Source organism: Cantharellus anzutake (genome assembly GCF_015039405.1).
Source record: "Cantharellus anzutake strain C23 chromosome Unknown EI90scaffold_1, whole genome shotgun sequence".
In the NCBI taxonomy this organism is placed as follows: Eukaryota; Fungi; Basidiomycota; class Agaricomycetes; order Cantharellales; family Hydnaceae; genus Cantharellus; species Cantharellus anzutake.
Genome location: NW_024066951.1, coordinates 2,623,126 through 2,636,959, shown reverse-complemented (window position 1 = coordinate 2,636,959; position 13,834 = coordinate 2,623,126). Strand labels below are relative to the sequence as shown.

The 13,834-nt window shown below is 49.3% G+C and overlaps 6 protein-coding genes across 6 annotated transcripts; 3 read left to right on the top strand and 3 right to left on the bottom strand.

Annotated features, from left to right (window-relative positions):
* The first annotated feature begins 79 nt into the window (after positions 1-79).
* On the top strand, positions 80-1,655 carry EI90DRAFT_3028771 (HAD-like domain-containing protein). The gene is made up of 5 exons (XM_039058076.1): positions 80-172; positions 225-526; positions 596-1,119; positions 1,152-1,190; positions 1,285-1,655. The coding sequence occupies exons 2-5, from the start codon at positions 375-377 to the stop codon at positions 1,620-1,622; spliced, it is 1,053 nt and encodes a 350-aa protein (XP_038924103.1). The 5' UTR covers positions 80-172; positions 225-374; the 3' UTR covers positions 1,623-1,655.
* A 1,389-nt stretch (positions 1,656-3,044) lies between these two features.
* EI90DRAFT_3028766 (uncharacterized protein) lies at positions 3,045-6,091 on the top strand. The gene is made up of 10 exons (XM_039058075.1): positions 3,045-3,136; positions 3,183-3,609; positions 3,666-3,748; positions 3,818-4,077; positions 4,135-4,282; positions 4,345-4,470; positions 4,533-4,716; positions 4,832-4,871; positions 4,925-5,402; positions 5,457-6,091. The coding sequence occupies exons 2-10, from the start codon at positions 3,360-3,362 to the stop codon at positions 5,766-5,768; spliced, it is 1,881 nt and encodes a 626-aa protein (XP_038924102.1). The 5' UTR covers positions 3,045-3,136; positions 3,183-3,359; the 3' UTR covers positions 5,769-6,091.
* EI90DRAFT_2901010 (uncharacterized protein) lies at positions 6,058-6,766 on the bottom strand (the record flags this gene model as incomplete). Its single annotated transcript, XM_039054056.1, has 3 exons — positions 6,058-6,117; positions 6,175-6,612; positions 6,677-6,766. Coding segments are annotated over 3 exons (588 nt in total), but the record flags the coding sequence as incomplete, so codon positions are not given.
* Positions 6,767-7,516: 750 nt separating this feature from the next.
* EI90DRAFT_3028761 (Aldo/keto reductase) lies at positions 7,517-9,073 on the top strand. Its single transcript, XM_039058074.1, has 7 exons — positions 7,517-7,687; positions 7,776-7,999; positions 8,057-8,093; positions 8,147-8,303; positions 8,377-8,528; positions 8,618-8,748; positions 8,804-9,073. The coding sequence occupies exons 1-7, from the start codon at positions 7,547-7,549 to the stop codon at positions 8,892-8,894; spliced, it is 933 nt and encodes a 310-aa protein (XP_038924100.1). The 5' UTR covers positions 7,517-7,546; the 3' UTR covers positions 8,895-9,073.
* A 587-nt stretch (positions 9,074-9,660) lies between these two features.
* On the bottom strand, positions 9,661-10,857 carry EI90DRAFT_57278 (uncharacterized protein). Its single transcript, XM_039067815.1, has 2 exons — positions 9,774-10,857; positions 9,661-9,715 (listed from the first exon to the last, which is right to left on the bottom strand). The coding sequence occupies exon 1, from the start codon at positions 10,631-10,633 to the stop codon at positions 9,779-9,781; it is 855 nt and encodes a 284-aa protein (XP_038924099.1). The 5' UTR covers positions 10,634-10,857; the 3' UTR covers positions 9,661-9,715; positions 9,774-9,778.
* A 958-nt stretch (positions 10,858-11,815) lies between these two features.
* On the bottom strand, positions 11,816-13,718 carry EI90DRAFT_3149602 (uncharacterized protein). Its single transcript, XM_039065601.1, has 2 exons — positions 13,217-13,718; positions 11,816-13,126 (listed from the first exon to the last, which is right to left on the bottom strand). The coding sequence occupies exons 1-2, from the start codon at positions 13,324-13,326 to the stop codon at positions 12,187-12,189; spliced, it is 1,050 nt and encodes a 349-aa protein (XP_038924098.1). The 5' UTR covers positions 13,327-13,718; the 3' UTR covers positions 11,816-12,186.
* Between the last annotated feature and the right edge of the window lie 116 nt (positions 13,719-13,834).

The window sequence follows — 13,834 nt, the reverse complement described above, 5'->3', positions numbered from 1 at the left end:
AAAAAGAAATGCAATTTACTGTAAATTGATTATCGAAACAAAAATCGCAGAGATGAGATTTTTGAGTCGCTCGAAACGGATCGAAGGATCGAAAAATTAGACAAGAGGACCGAGTTAGGGTCATACATGCGTGGGTATTGCCCCAGTTGTCTCATTTACGGGAGGGGGGGGGTGGGTGTGGTGTTGAACTGAAGTGAAGTGAGTTGACACTGACTTGGGGAATAGCGTATAAAACTATGGATTGCAGAAAAGGGGAGTCACTCAGTTGCCTCTTGGTACTGCTTCTCCTGGCTACAAGGTGTACACTATCCTGTTTGCTTCAGCAACACCTACAGAGATTCAAATTCCGTACTCCACCAACGAGCGACCATAAGATGCTTGACACCCTCCTTCCAGATGTTGTTGTTCAGCCAGGAGCACCGAAGAGCTTCGTCGCTCATGCCGTGTTGTTCGATATGGATGGTACTCTTGTTGATTCCATTGCCGCTGTCGAGGCCGCTTGGGGAAAGGTTGCCCTAGACATTGGGTACGTTTCTATTTCTGACCTCGGACAGGCTCTGATATTTGCTTCTGCCCCCTCCTCCTGGCATCCTAGCCAGGACCCCGAGTACGTGATTGCCGCCACGCACGGAAAACGAGCTATCGACAATCTTGCCCAATTCAAACCACATATTCCACAGCACGCCCTACCCGCTGAAGTACAGGCATTCGAAGAAACCATCCTTGCTTTTGCAGATGAGTATCTTTTGAAACAGGAGGAACGTAAGAGGCGTGCCTCGTCGGTTTCTTTGCTGTCTTCGAGTGGATTCATGACTCCCGGGAGAGTAAGCATCAGCAGTGCCAGTGGAAGCGAAGCTGGTTCGAGGTATTCGAGTGCTGTCGATTCACGCAAATCGAGCTTCAACTTTGGTTTCGGGGGAGGAATGCAGGTCTGCTGGGGTGACTTGTATCGTGCCCCCACTGGGGGCGGCTTCGACATCATCATCCTCCTTGTCGAACGAACAGCCGTTATACTCGAGGATGATGACGAAATGCAGGGAGATAGGTTCGCGGAGGATTGGGATGCTGCCTGGGAGTTGGAAGAGGAAGTTGTGAATCGATCGGTTCGAATCTTACCTGGTGTCAGGAAGATGATCGATTCTCTCCTGAAGGAAGGTACGCCGTTGCGACAAGTGGCGCCAAGACATACGGTACGTCACTTCTATTTTTGTTTGTTGTGGATCAGTTTCAGATGTTCTGACTGAATCACTTCTCCAATACATTTTTGTTTTTTTTTCTCCATAGCCTACGGCGCCATGTCCCGCGTTAACATCATTCCTCCCCCAATTACCATCACAGCCGACGACCCTCGTCTCAAGAACGGTAAACCTCATCCAGACCCTTTCCTTCTCGCCGCCGCCGAACTCGGCTTCCCCGCATCGGAATGTGTTGTCTTTGAAGATTCGCCCTCGGGGATCAAAGCCGGCGTTGCATCTGGTGCGACGGTTGTTGCGTTGTGCACCTCTCATACGAGGGAGAAGATCTTGGGGTTGGGTGCTCATTATGTCTTGGACACGATGGAAAGTTTAAAGGTAACGGTTTTGGAAGATGGACGGATGAAGTTTGATGTTGTTGGGAATTGAATTGCGTCGGTGAGATTCAACTTTAACCCTGGAGCCACAACTGGCCACGCGAAGTTATATATTGAGTCAAATCTCATCCATTCTCCCCCTTCACCACGCTATGCACAGTCATATGTAACATGTCTGGGACATATTGATATGCTTGTGCACTGAGGCGCACCGTACGCTTGTAATATCACCTAGAATTTTTTCCTTAGAATATTCCATTCCGAAGTAGAAACTTCCAATTTCTTGTGGATAACTCCACGATCAGATTACGAGCGAATACAGGAAATCCGAAAGAGGGGAAAAGGTCTGATTGGCGAGTACCAAGATGTGTCAGTCAAGATTATCACCGTCGCCACCCGCAGGAAGCCGCCAACATCAACGATGTTTCAGTGTCAAGCAAATACGAAGCTATCTACTAAATCCCCGCACCTCCCAAAAGCGAAAATAGAGACGACAGACTTGGCGGAAAGAAAAGTAGAGAATGATGTTGGGATGAACCCTTGCGCAAAGCATGCAATAGTACGAATTAACAGGATATTGTTTCGCCTGGTGGTCAGGCACGAGTCACAGTTCTCGCATGCGGATGTGGTTGCTCTCACTGCTTATAACAAGGAATGCAGCATATTAGGAGATTGTGTGATAAAATAACAAAACAATTCGACCCATTATTGGAACTCTGAAGTCCAATCACGGAGTGTTGAGAACAATTTGTGTGCTGTGATGTAGGTCCATACCCAGCCGTCCGGGAACGATGTCCCCTAGTGCGATATTGTCTGCATCAGAAAGTTCAGGGTGATGGATAGAGCAGCTAGAAGGGCTTTTGCCCCGGGTCGATGTGTGTACGGCTGGCGCGCCTATGCTGCAATGGTATGGACTTCATCTTGAGTGAGCCACCTCGCTACGCAGAACATTACGTACGCCGCCGTTCTAAGGTTTAGACGATCACAGTTAACATAGAATCCAAAGATCGGGAAAAGGCTTCACGGGAAGCACCGTTGAATTGCGACCGCTTGTTGCAGTAGCTTACGCCATTTGCGAACTTTCTTTCGATTGGATAGGCGGTTTCCCTTCGAAGTTTGCTGTCATGACTTCAAGAATTGAAGACGAGGGGGGTGTAGAGAAACCAACTTTCATTTGCCCCACTTGTCAACAAGCATACAGCCGTGCTGAGTATTTGCGGCGACATGAACGCAAAGTAGGTCGTTTTTCAGATACGCCCAAGCAGAGGGGGGTTTTTTTGATGGGTTGTTTCGTTATGATAGCACACCGAAACGCGCCCTTTTGTTTGTGAAGATTGTCCAAAAACGTTCGGTCGAAGGTATAAAAACGATTCATTCGGACTTATTGCAATACTGAAGACATCATACCAGTGACGTTCTTCTGAGGCATCGCCGGAGATGCCATCCCGAGGAAGCTGCTTTACGGAAGCAGTGAAAGCCCCTGGGACCGCGGTAGGTCTCAAGAAATCCGCCCGACCAAGAAATCGTAATGCACATCGACCATATCCTCCTCGTGCAACAAGACCCGTGAGTCATGTAGTGTGTACCCGGGTCTTTACCTGATAAACACTAGTCGGATCAGAACTCTACACTACCTACCCCTGAGCCCAATGCGCCTCGAGCAGGAGAAGAAGCTGGTCCATCTAATGCTCTTGATAATCTGTCGTACGTTCGAGGATCATCGACAGATCAAGGACTACAGCCAGGAAGTGGGCTACTTGGCTCGTCATCAAGTCCTCCTGCCAACCTGATGATCTCATCCCTCCCGCTCATTGTTAGCTCAAACGAAGTGACGTCCTCTTCAAGCTCTGTGTGGCCCTTTCACACATCGAGTAATGACTTAGCTTACTCAACACCTCTGTCCCAATCTTCATCTGCTTATATGGACCCCATCCAATTCGCATTTCAGTCTGCGCCTATGCCCGATAATTCCATTCCTGACACCCGATTACCATCATCTGCTTTCCGTCCGCCGTCTCCCCCCAACAGCAATGGCACAAGTGAGATTTCTGACGCCCTCCATCACCGAGAACTTTATCGATCGCGAATAATGAAGAGGGACCTGGATCGTGGGTGTTCGACACGGTGCCGTCCGACGTAGATCCAACGCCCAAGAATGAGGATTCTGTGATTACTTGGGTAAGCACCTGGTTTCCGAGCTTATCCTCATCAGCATGGCGTCATTTACTTTGTGACGTCCATCCTCAGTATTCGTTTCCCCCTACCTCTACCGAGCTGCCCTCATCTCTTGGAACACTTCCAAATGCGGGGAAAATTACAGATCGGGAACGGGTCCGAGCTCTCAGACCTTTCATCGCTGCGAATGATGGGACAGTTGACTTTCGGGACCTAATTGAACCGGCTTTACGACGAGAAATCACGATGATTGATTCCGAGGCAGTGGTACGAGATCACCGTTCAGGGGAATATACCTATACTCAACCATTCGACCCAGCGAACCGCTTTTCGTGAGTGCCACGCCTTCATTTTCCTTCAAAGCAATATTACCAATGTTTATGATTCAGTATTTCCCCCCGCATAATCCAGGCATGTTATACCGTACCACATTGGCTTCTCCCTCCCTTGCCACGACTTTCAGAGTTCGCCCGGGGTACATTCCACAATATACTCAACCATCTTGACATCATACATGAACCAACCTTTCAACTCTTCGTATGTCCCTCCTTTCCTCCATTTGTTGCCCGATTTCTTCATTCAATGCCCACATTCTGCAGAAGCTACATGGCTGGCTAGCATATGCCATATGCACGGCCGCGGGACATCGCAAATATTACATTGGCTCAACCCAACTTGACACTGCCGAACCATGGGATGCAGTTCAGCCAATCGTACGGAAGGAGGTATATCGTTATACGCGCTTTATGCACCTGTTCGTTCGCTTACGAATGACTTAGAAAACTAGAAGGTTTTGAGGGCACTCTCGAGGGACCGGGCAAAACTGGAACAGGCTGATTGCATGGCGGCAATTCAAGCTCTTCTGATTTACGATGCGCATTCGTTCCTGTCAGAGAACTTTCTGGATCGCTTGATCAGCGAACACTTCCTGGATACAATATTGAAGGTACGCCGCTTACTGCACTTCCTTCGTAACACGGTGTTGATGGTCACAATGGGATTCGCACAGGTCTCACGTATGTTTGGATTGTTCGACCCAAAAAGGATTTTGCGAATTGGACACTTAAGTATAGTGGCAACATTGAGAGGGACTGGAACGCTGGATCCGATATGAGGAATATCGAAGGTATGGGTTGTATCTGAGCTGCGTAACATGCGTTGTTGACAATGTGTTGCAAGGACTGCATGGCTAGTGTACCTTCTGGATTTCATGGCTTCCCTAGAGGTGGCTGCTGCTCCTCTTGTGTCACCCAGGGATGTGGAACATCTTCCGGTTCCAGCCCCACAATCGGCGTGGGGAGCAAGGTCTGCACAAGACTGGCTTCGATTTCAATATCGCTCCGAAGGAGTCCCATTCCCACTCGATTTTATTATGGGGAAACTCTTCGATTTTGAGACGGAAGAAGTGGACGCAAAATCGGTTCCTCTGTCCCTCCTTGACGTTGTAGACCTTGGTCCGTTTGCCAGACTCATCGCGCTCATCACAGTTGCTAGAGGTTTGATTGAGTATGGTGAAGGTAAATCCAGAGGTGGATATGTCATTCAACGATGGGTGGTTCAAGGAGGGGACGCATGGTGGAGTGCTAATGTGTTTAATCCCGACACAGAGGAGACCCACGGGCGGATACTAACTATTTTTGCTTTGGCTCTTGAGAGAGTATGTTTCGTGTTTCATTCTCACCGCATCCTCTTGTTCATTTTTCCGCCTTAGTGGAAGATTGGTTGGGACCGGGACTCATTGTGCAACCAGGCGAATTGGGGCCCAGACATCGTGTCTGAGGCTCCAAAGAACGATCCAAAGATTTTCGCCCATGATGCCATGCCGTACTGGTGGATGGCTCATCTACTCCTGACACACCTCCGCTCAGTGCAGGTTCCTCCCAGCCGGGGCGGATATGATATCGTCTTCTCAGACTTTAGCGTGGATGGGGGCCCCAATCGACTAATTGGCGTCGATTTGGCAAGTATGTTACAGACTGCTAGGGGGCTTTCAGTTGGAGGACCTTCCCCGACTTTATCATGATGACTAGTGCCTTTCGTTGGATAGTTTATTGTTTCTCTTAACTATAGATGTCTCCCTTAATCATCCTGTTGTACGTCATTAGTTTACCCAAATCGGATTAATGTCTTGAATCCATCCCAAACTATTCATAGGATAGGTAAACCCAAAGAAGTCATATATATAGGATATTCGCATCTAGTGGTTCTATCGTCATTCATTCCTTCGGCACCGCCGCGCGAATGAGACTGTACGTTTCTTGTGTAAACAATGAGGGAATGCGGAGCAAGGTATATGTGATGATGGCAGTATTTTAAAGGAGACTTTCGAGCCTATCGATTGTGGATGTCTTCGGCCGTAGCGAGTTATAGTGCTGGGGGTGGGAGCGGCATTAGTTATGTGAATATGGAGGAGGACGGGTGACTCATACTTCGCCAAGTCCATACATTCTTCTATGATAGCTAATACGAACTGCTCGTCCGTATGGATCCTCGTCTACTCCTGGATGGGGGCTATGAACAACTACCGCCGGGGGCCCAGCCTGCACTACGACTATTTTGATTTCATACTTTCTTGCCAAGGCCAGAATTTCGGGTTCGCCTCCCCAGAGAGCGGTGCTCGCCACTGCATTACAATACTCTACGAATTTCTCGGGTGTCAGAAGTCCTGTGTCTGTTGCTGCATCTAAAGCGTCTTCGCCCTCTATTGATGGTATAAACGGGATGAAATCGTCGTCGTGTGCACGCATGTAAGAGGCAGCTGCTCTGCGAGTGATGGCAAACTGAGGCATAGATGATTTGGGCAGTATCTCCAATAATGATAATTGGTCTGCGATGGCCGAAAATAGACAGTGACCGTCTGGGTTCACCTAGAGACGAGGAGACGAGGAACCAATGAGGTAGAAACGTCAGGATCCTCAGCTGCTAACGAACCTCGTATATCTCAACACCAAACTCTTCGCATGATCTATTTATGCTTTCCGCCTCGGCTTTTACCTCCTGCAATATTCGTACATCCTCTTCACTCCGAATCTCGGCCTGGGCTCGAGCCCTCCGCGCCTGACGAATCCCCGGAACATTGACTGCTTGCTCCACCAGATGATGAAATCGAACTCACTTGTCGTACCCTGGCCTTCTGCTGCTTGCTTTTCACAAGTTTCCCGGTAGTTTTCGGTGCGGGAGTCCCACTTTTAGGGATGGTCGCGTTTTGTCCACCGTTCACTTCTTGTGACGCGCCAGTTGCTTCTTGTGGAGCTTGCGCGTCTTGGTCTTCGAGTTTTGCGATTAGTTCATCTACAAGTTCAGCGTTATCGAGCTCCACGGCCCCTGAGTCGCTGTTTGGGAGGGATTTGAGTATCCTTTTGGCCTTCTGTCGTTTTGAACCATTTGCCATGAGGAGCAATCGAGCTGTCAAATTGATTCAGATTCTGAATCCTCTGCCACAAAACACGTGATTGCCCCAACAGATTCTCCCACGCTTTTCAACTGGTGTGGACACATGGAACCGCGCTCTACTGCAGGTACACGTATTACTAGCGACGGATCGATGCGGAGGTGGACGGCATCGGCATCGGCTAGCTATTCTGTGGTTACGCACGCCCCTATCAATTCGATGTGGAGGTGGAGGATAACTGGTTATAGTATAAATACACCTAGAGTAGCAGCAGCAGTAGCCACCATAATCACTCATCCAAGATGCCACGTAAGAGTTGGGGCCATGCCCATCATGGATATCTCGCGACGAATAATGCTGACGGTCTCCGGCGCTCTCCTCTCATAGGCATTCCTCTCATTTTCGGAACGATGACGATTGGGGAGGAAGGGAAGAACGGGACGCGGACTTTCACTCTTGAAGAAGCGCAAACCATCATTGACGTGTTTCTTGGCGAAGGATACACCGAATTGGACACCGCCCGAGCCTATGGGAAAGGAACGACAGAGGAGGTGGGTGCCGCTGCATTCCCACGCCACACGATGGGCAGCCTTGTTTTTCCGTTTGGCGGGATTGACCAACCTTGGGGCCGTTTTGTAGTACCTATCCAAGTTAAATCTTGGAAATGCCACCATCGATACTAAAGTCTTCCCTTTCACACCGGGAGATCATAAGCCCGAGAAGCTTCGCGAGACCTTCAAAGCTTCTCTTGCCGCGCTTGGTCGCAGCAAGGTTCGAGTGCTGTATCTACATGCTCCTGATCACAGTGTCCCATTCGAGGAAACCGTTGGCGAGATCAACAAACTATACCAAGAAGGGTTATTGTGAGTAGCCAAGTAATGAACACCTGATTCTGGGCTCTAAAGGCGAGTCTCTGTTAGCGAAATTTTTGGTCTGTCAAATTTCGCAGCGTGGGAGGTAAGCCCTAATTTAGCATCTTGACGTAGGCGCAAATCTTAACACTATGCAAGGTCGCTGAAATAGTCGGGATCTGCAAAGCGAATGACTGGGTCCTCCCAGGAATCTATCAAGCGATATACAATGGAATCACTCGTTCCATTGAACCAGAACTTGTGCCTTGCCTTCGAAAGTACAACATTCGTCTCGTAATCTATAATCCGTTGGCAGGTATGGTTGATTCGTATCTTTATCAGTAACACATCTCTTTTTCGTTTTACTTATTCTGCTCATCGATGCCTAGGTGGTTTCTTCGCTGGAAAGCTTACGAGTGTGACGGACGAAGGAGAAAAAGGCGGTCGCTTTCATCCAGTCTCTGGCTTAGGACCTAGGTATCGTGCTCGTTACCTCAAGAATGCATATCTGAGCGCACTCGAAGGTCTGAAGCCTGTAGCGGTGAGTAATGATGTTCCAGTGCTCAACTCCCGTCTTAGTTTCCTCCCTCGATCACTTGCAAATGCTCACATTTATTGATTTCACTGCAGGAGAAACATGGGTTGCGACTAACCGAAATCGCGCTTAGATGGGTTCAGCACCACAGCATCCTGAAACCGGAGGACGGCGTTATTCTTGGGGCCAGCAGCGCTGCTCAACTCAGGCAGAACCTCGAAGATAGGTACATCTTGTCACTTGCTCTTATCTTCGTGAAACTCACCGAGCTTTGTATTTAGTGCCAAAGGCCCACTGGCCCAAGAAGTAGTGGAGGCAGTTGACAAAGCTTGGGCCGATGTTGGACTGGCGTGTGCCCCGTACTTCATTTGAGGAAATCGTTCGAATCGACAGGCGAAGCAGCCTATAGAACAGCAAGCGCCAATTGCGCAGGTGTGGAATGAAACGGAATACTCACTAAGCTATGACGGCAAAGGGTTGGAATGTAATCATCCATGATGAATGCTAGTTTGGAAGTAATCAAAATACAGCATTATTGCGCTGTGTTCTAGCCCTGAACTCCTGCGAAGGAATCCAACACAACAGAGTCAACACATTTTGCCAGTCCCCCCTTCCGTCGCCCGGCTCCACCTTTCCAGCAAGATAACAAATGGAGGAGATACCCTGAACGAGGTGTGATCAGATGCGACCCTGCATCACCCCACAAGGATCCCACTGGTTGCCCATCTCGCCCAGATTTTCGGAGCATAAATTGTTTAGGCACAATCGGTCACGAACCGCCCGCTCCTACCTGAGACATTTACTTCATTGTGCTGAGATTCAAGAACTCATTGAGACTTGTGCCTTGTATAATGGGCACTGATCTCTAACCGGTAGTCATTAACGCACTTTCGCAGGGACTGGAGACGCCGAATCAGGTGTATCCCCCAGCTTGGGGCCTTGGCAGAAAGTTTATTCGGTGCAACCGGAAACAAAGTGGCCCGCAAAACAGTGTACAACACAGATCCCGAAACAAGTTTGAACAAACGACTCACACACTAGAAATACACTTGAAACTTGAGGACGATATCACGATATAACAATAAGGGTGGGGATATGAGGAATTAGGAGCAAATGAAAATAGATCGTCGGCCAGTTTTAATGTTTTGAGGCGTGAAGATGGATTCGGAGGTCGTGCGTGCAGAGGTCGAACACTGGGACATAGTTGCTTTAAACACCAGCAAGAATGGAGAACGAAAAATATATTCTTACCTTGATCAGGATTCCTCTTTTCTCTCCCCTTCTTCCTCTGTCTCTCCTCCGCTAGCGTATCCCTTTCCACCCTTATAAATTTCACTCGAAGTTTGCATCTCGTCCCTCTTCTTCCTAACATAGGGCATCCTGCACGCATGACATCTCGCTCCTGCCTCCTCCCCAATCTCACCCGCAGTAACACCTCTGAAGCTATGCCTCATGGCTTGTTTAGAGTCCTCCACGATCAAATCCCAGCATCGTTTACAGAGGGTATGGCCACATGGTGCGCCCACGACCGCTGGGCGGTCAGGTGAGAAGCCTTCGAAACATATAGGACATTCGTCTATTCCTCCTTCCTCTGATGATGATGACGTAAGTGGCTGGCTCTCCAGTTCGTCGGACGCCGTGGCGGGGGGATGAGCAGCATTTATTGAAGCGCCAGTATAGAATTTCGGTTCCTCGTATGAAGGGACCGGTGATGGTGCTCTCCCTACCTCTAGCAGCGGAAGGGTGTACCGACCAGAGAAAAGAAACTCCACTGGAAAGTTGGATGATATGCGAGGTTGACGAGTGCGAGCGCTATGTGGAGGAATAGGGAACGGTAGACGGTAACTGCCGGGGTGATGTTGTTGATCCATGAAGAGAGGGGACGGGTCTTCGTAAGCAGATGATCGATGTGCTCCGGGAAAGAGCTGCGCAGTGATGTAATATGGGTGTGCTTCCCCGTTCGCTTCACCTGCGGTACCACCTGCAGTAGTTACGCCACTCATCCCACGCATCGTCCTCGACCCAGTAGTCTGATCCCCATCATACAAAGCAGAGCGAGACCAATATGTGTGCCCAGGTGGGGAGATTCCCAACGGGTAATTTCGATGCATCCGACCCCTTCTGCATATACTTACTGCTATGACGATCAGGACGGCCACAACGACGAAACAGAAGAAAACTATCCATCCTGTACTAGGCGGAGCAACTTGATGCGATCCCCGCCTGCGAGTGTGACAGCCGACATGGTAAGGGGTAACACCCAAAGAGGAGTTCGATGGAGATGGAAAGCATCAGGTCGAAAGAACCATTGTGATTGCAACTGGGTTTCACAAGACTTACGGCAGTAAACGCCCTTCTGGAGTTCCTCCACCTATAGCTGGGTCCCCACCGTAATTTGGGCGATCAACAAGGGTAACCATTCTTCGACAATACCAGGACCACTCGAGAAAGTACGAGGATCCACAAGGAAGCGGTCGGGCGTGAACTTTTTACGTTGGAGAGGAAAGAAAAAAGTTGAAGCGGCTTGCGGTATAAGAGTGAACAAGTGAGAAGGTAAGGGTCACGCGAAAACACGAAACGGTTCTCTTAGCGGGCATCTTGACACTCCCAAAAAGAGGTGTGTCTTGGGCTGTGCCGTTACTTTCGCTATGTCAAATGTCAGTGGGCGCTCGTGACTGATCGGCGGATACGCTTACATAATCGGTCTTGCAACGAGAGCGATACCCTTTCCCCGACTCTGGCCATGACTTTGCTTCTGGTCGCCTGAGCGAGCACTGATGGCTGCTTGAGCGATGAGATGGTTTGCAAGGGGTGACACCCGCTTTGAGTGGTGGGACTACCTTCCCCCTTTTGGACACTGTCTAGGCAAGATCCGAAGCCATGCATGGCAATTAAAGAATCGCCAGTTGCAGGCAATGATCCGAGGCTTTTATGTACTTGAGGGTTGGACGGAACACTGGATAGAGCTTGCACCTTTCAGGCTAAGCATGTATATTCTCCAGAATAAAACAAATAAATGAAACGGGGTCGTCTCGTAGATTGAACGGAATTTACCCTTTTGGTGTGTGCCCTTGTAAGATAGGACACACCACCCTCCTCGTGTATGTGTTCATCGTCAGTCTTTCTCAGGTAGGCGAAGTCTATTGGAATCTGCATAATTATAATAATAACTGTCATTACGATACCCGGCGGCATCGAGTCAATCGCTGTGCAACTCCTGTCACCACGGCCTCGTGTAAATTAGTGTGCGTCTGTCTAACGGTGCTCCAATACGGAAAGTCATTGTTCCTGGAATGTTATTTGCAGTCATCAGTGGAGTCCCGAAATCAATAATGCGAATATAATCGGAACTGGCCATGATATGTACAAGTGACGATATGTAGATGGAGCAAAACAAAAAAGTACACTATGTAGGTAGAGACAAGGCAGTTCGTGAAATACAGATATATACAAAGTTAAATCAAAAATATTGTGCAACCAACATGGACACACATAACTCGTTCTGATTCGTGACACAGGTGTATGAGAAGGGGGAAGCTGAGCAAGAGTTGGATGTGCAGCATGGAGTTTTTGGCAGAGGATGAGGTACAGAAGATGAGAGAAGGCGGAATGCGCAGGCTCCGAGCCTCAGAACGGCAATTGCATCAGAGAGAAAGTGACGCCATCATCTTGCCTCTCCACGGTCGTCCCCACCTTCACTCTTTCCATCTTTACCCATCTTTTGCGAGTCATGTCTCTTCCGAATGTAAGGCATTCTACACGCATGACATCTCGCTCCCACCTCGCTCCCACTCCCACTCCCACTCCCCATAATACTCCTACTGCTATACCTCCTGGAGGCAACAGTAGCTTGTTTAGAAGCATCCACGATGAGCCTCCAGCATCGTTTACATAGGATATGACCACACGGTGCACCTATAACCGCCGGGCGCTCAAGCGAGAAACCTTCGAAACATATGGGGCATTCGTTCGTTTCCTTTTCCTTCGAAGATGGTGAGGCTAGTGGCAAAATGTCGAATTCCTTACTGTCTGCTTGATCAGGCTCAGGTTCTTCCGTTTCCGGTGAATGGGTGACGGTTATTGAGGTACCAGAATAAAGTTTCGGTTCCTCGTACGAAGGAACAGGCGATGACGATCTTTCGAAACCTCGCATGCGGGTTGTATACAGATCCATGAAAAGAAAATCGATAGGGTAGTCAGGCGACACGCGAGGCTGACGGGTACGAGCGCCAAGTGGAAGGTGAGGAAATGGTAGATAGGAATCCTCTCTGCTAGAGCGACGGTGATGGCTAGCGTAGGGGGGAGGGAGTGGCTGTTCCTCGAGAGGATACGATCGTTCTCTTTCGGACCAAGATCGTGCCGCAGCACCATCGCCGTCCGGACTCCTCTGACCCACCCCGGGACGATCATTATTCATAGTAGAGCGAGACCAGTACGAGCTCCCAGGGGGGACAATTCCCGACGGATTATTTCGATGCATCTGAGCCCTTTTGCGTAAACTGACCGCTATGACAATGAGAACAGCGATTCCGACGAAAGAGAAGAATATGACACGCCCGGTGTTGTTTGAAGTCGCTCCCCCGTTGGAATCGCTCGTCGCTCGCCTGATATATTTGGGAGAGACAAAATGAAATAAACATGATGAGAGGTCTGGAAGAGCTGCAGCATGGATGGATACACAAAGCGGGACTTACGATAGCAGCAGCCCCTCCGTCCGTGCATGAATATTAATTCCATCGGTACCTGGCAGGTTCGCCGTCCCCAAATCCCCGTAAGGCCTAAGGCGGGTAGCGAGGGCAAACATTTTCTACCAACGCCGGTTACCCAATTGGAAGAGGGTGTGGGGAAGAGGTTATCCGTATGCGTGTGTGTCTGCGCAGAGAGTAGCGCGTTAATTTCCCAAGGTTCAAGTTTCTTGTATACAAGCAGGAAGTAGGTTCCCAGCTAGTGAAACTGATCAGTACTGGTGCGGCCCTCACGCAGAATATTTCGAAGAGGGTCTATTATTAAGAATCAGACCTGTGGTTCTGGAGCGGAACAGCTCCCGCACTACTTAGTCAATCCATGAGCTCAAGGTCACGAGCACTTGAGGAACAATTCAAAAGTAGGCACTTGTACATGCTTTCAAACGCTTGCGCAATGTCGAGTCCAGGGAGCCCCTCATCTCTTGCCTTTGCACCCTTGCAAATAAGCCAACCTTATTGCCATGGCTTACATAATGGATCTTCAACGCGACTGTGGCTGGGCTTGCGCCGCATGCAAGCGCGCGTTATTCGCCGCGCATTGAATACTGGCAATTCATTGCAAAATCC

Coding starts and splice junctions, on each gene's coding strand:
- EI90DRAFT_3028771 (XM_039058076.1), top strand. CDS start 375: ATGCTTGACACCCTCCTTCCAGATGTTGTTGTTCAGCCAGGAGCACCG. Junction 1,120..1,151: donor ATCGGTTCGAATCTTACCTG/GTGTCAGGAAGA, acceptor TCTCTCCTGAAG/GAAGGTACGCCGTTGCGACA. Junction 1,191..1,284: donor AAGTGGCGCCAAGACATACG/GTACGTCACTTC, acceptor TTTTCTCCATAG/CCTACGGCGCCATGTCCCGC.
- EI90DRAFT_3028766 (XM_039058075.1), top strand. CDS start 3,360: ATGATCTCATCCCTCCCGCTCATTGTTAGCTCAAACGAAGTGACGTCC. Junction 4,078..4,134: donor GACCCAGCGAACCGCTTTTC/GTGAGTGCCACG, acceptor TTTATGATTCAG/TATTTCCCCCCGCATAATCC. Junction 4,283..4,344: donor AACCAACCTTTCAACTCTTC/GTATGTCCCTCC, acceptor CACATTCTGCAG/AAGCTACATGGCTGGCTAGC.
- EI90DRAFT_3028761 (XM_039058074.1), top strand. CDS start 7,547: ATGACGATTGGGGAGGAAGGGAAGAACGGGACGCGGACTTTCACTCTT. Junction 8,094..8,146: donor CAAATTTCGCAGCGTGGGAG/GTAAGCCCTAAT, acceptor ACACTATGCAAG/GTCGCTGAAATAGTCGGGAT. Junction 8,529..8,617: donor AAGGTCTGAAGCCTGTAGCG/GTGAGTAATGAT, acceptor ATTTCACTGCAG/GAGAAACATGGGTTGCGACT.
- EI90DRAFT_57278 (XM_039067815.1), bottom strand. CDS start 10,633: ATGCATCGAAATTACCCGTTGGGAATCTCCCCACCTGGGCACACATAT.
- EI90DRAFT_3149602 (XM_039065601.1), bottom strand. CDS start 13,326: ATGTTTGCCCTCGCTACCCGCCTTAGGCCTTACGGGGATTTGGGGACG. Junction 13,127..13,216: donor ACGGAGGGGCTGCTGCTATC/GTAAGTCCCGCT, acceptor CAAATATATCAG/GCGAGCGACGAGCGATTCCA.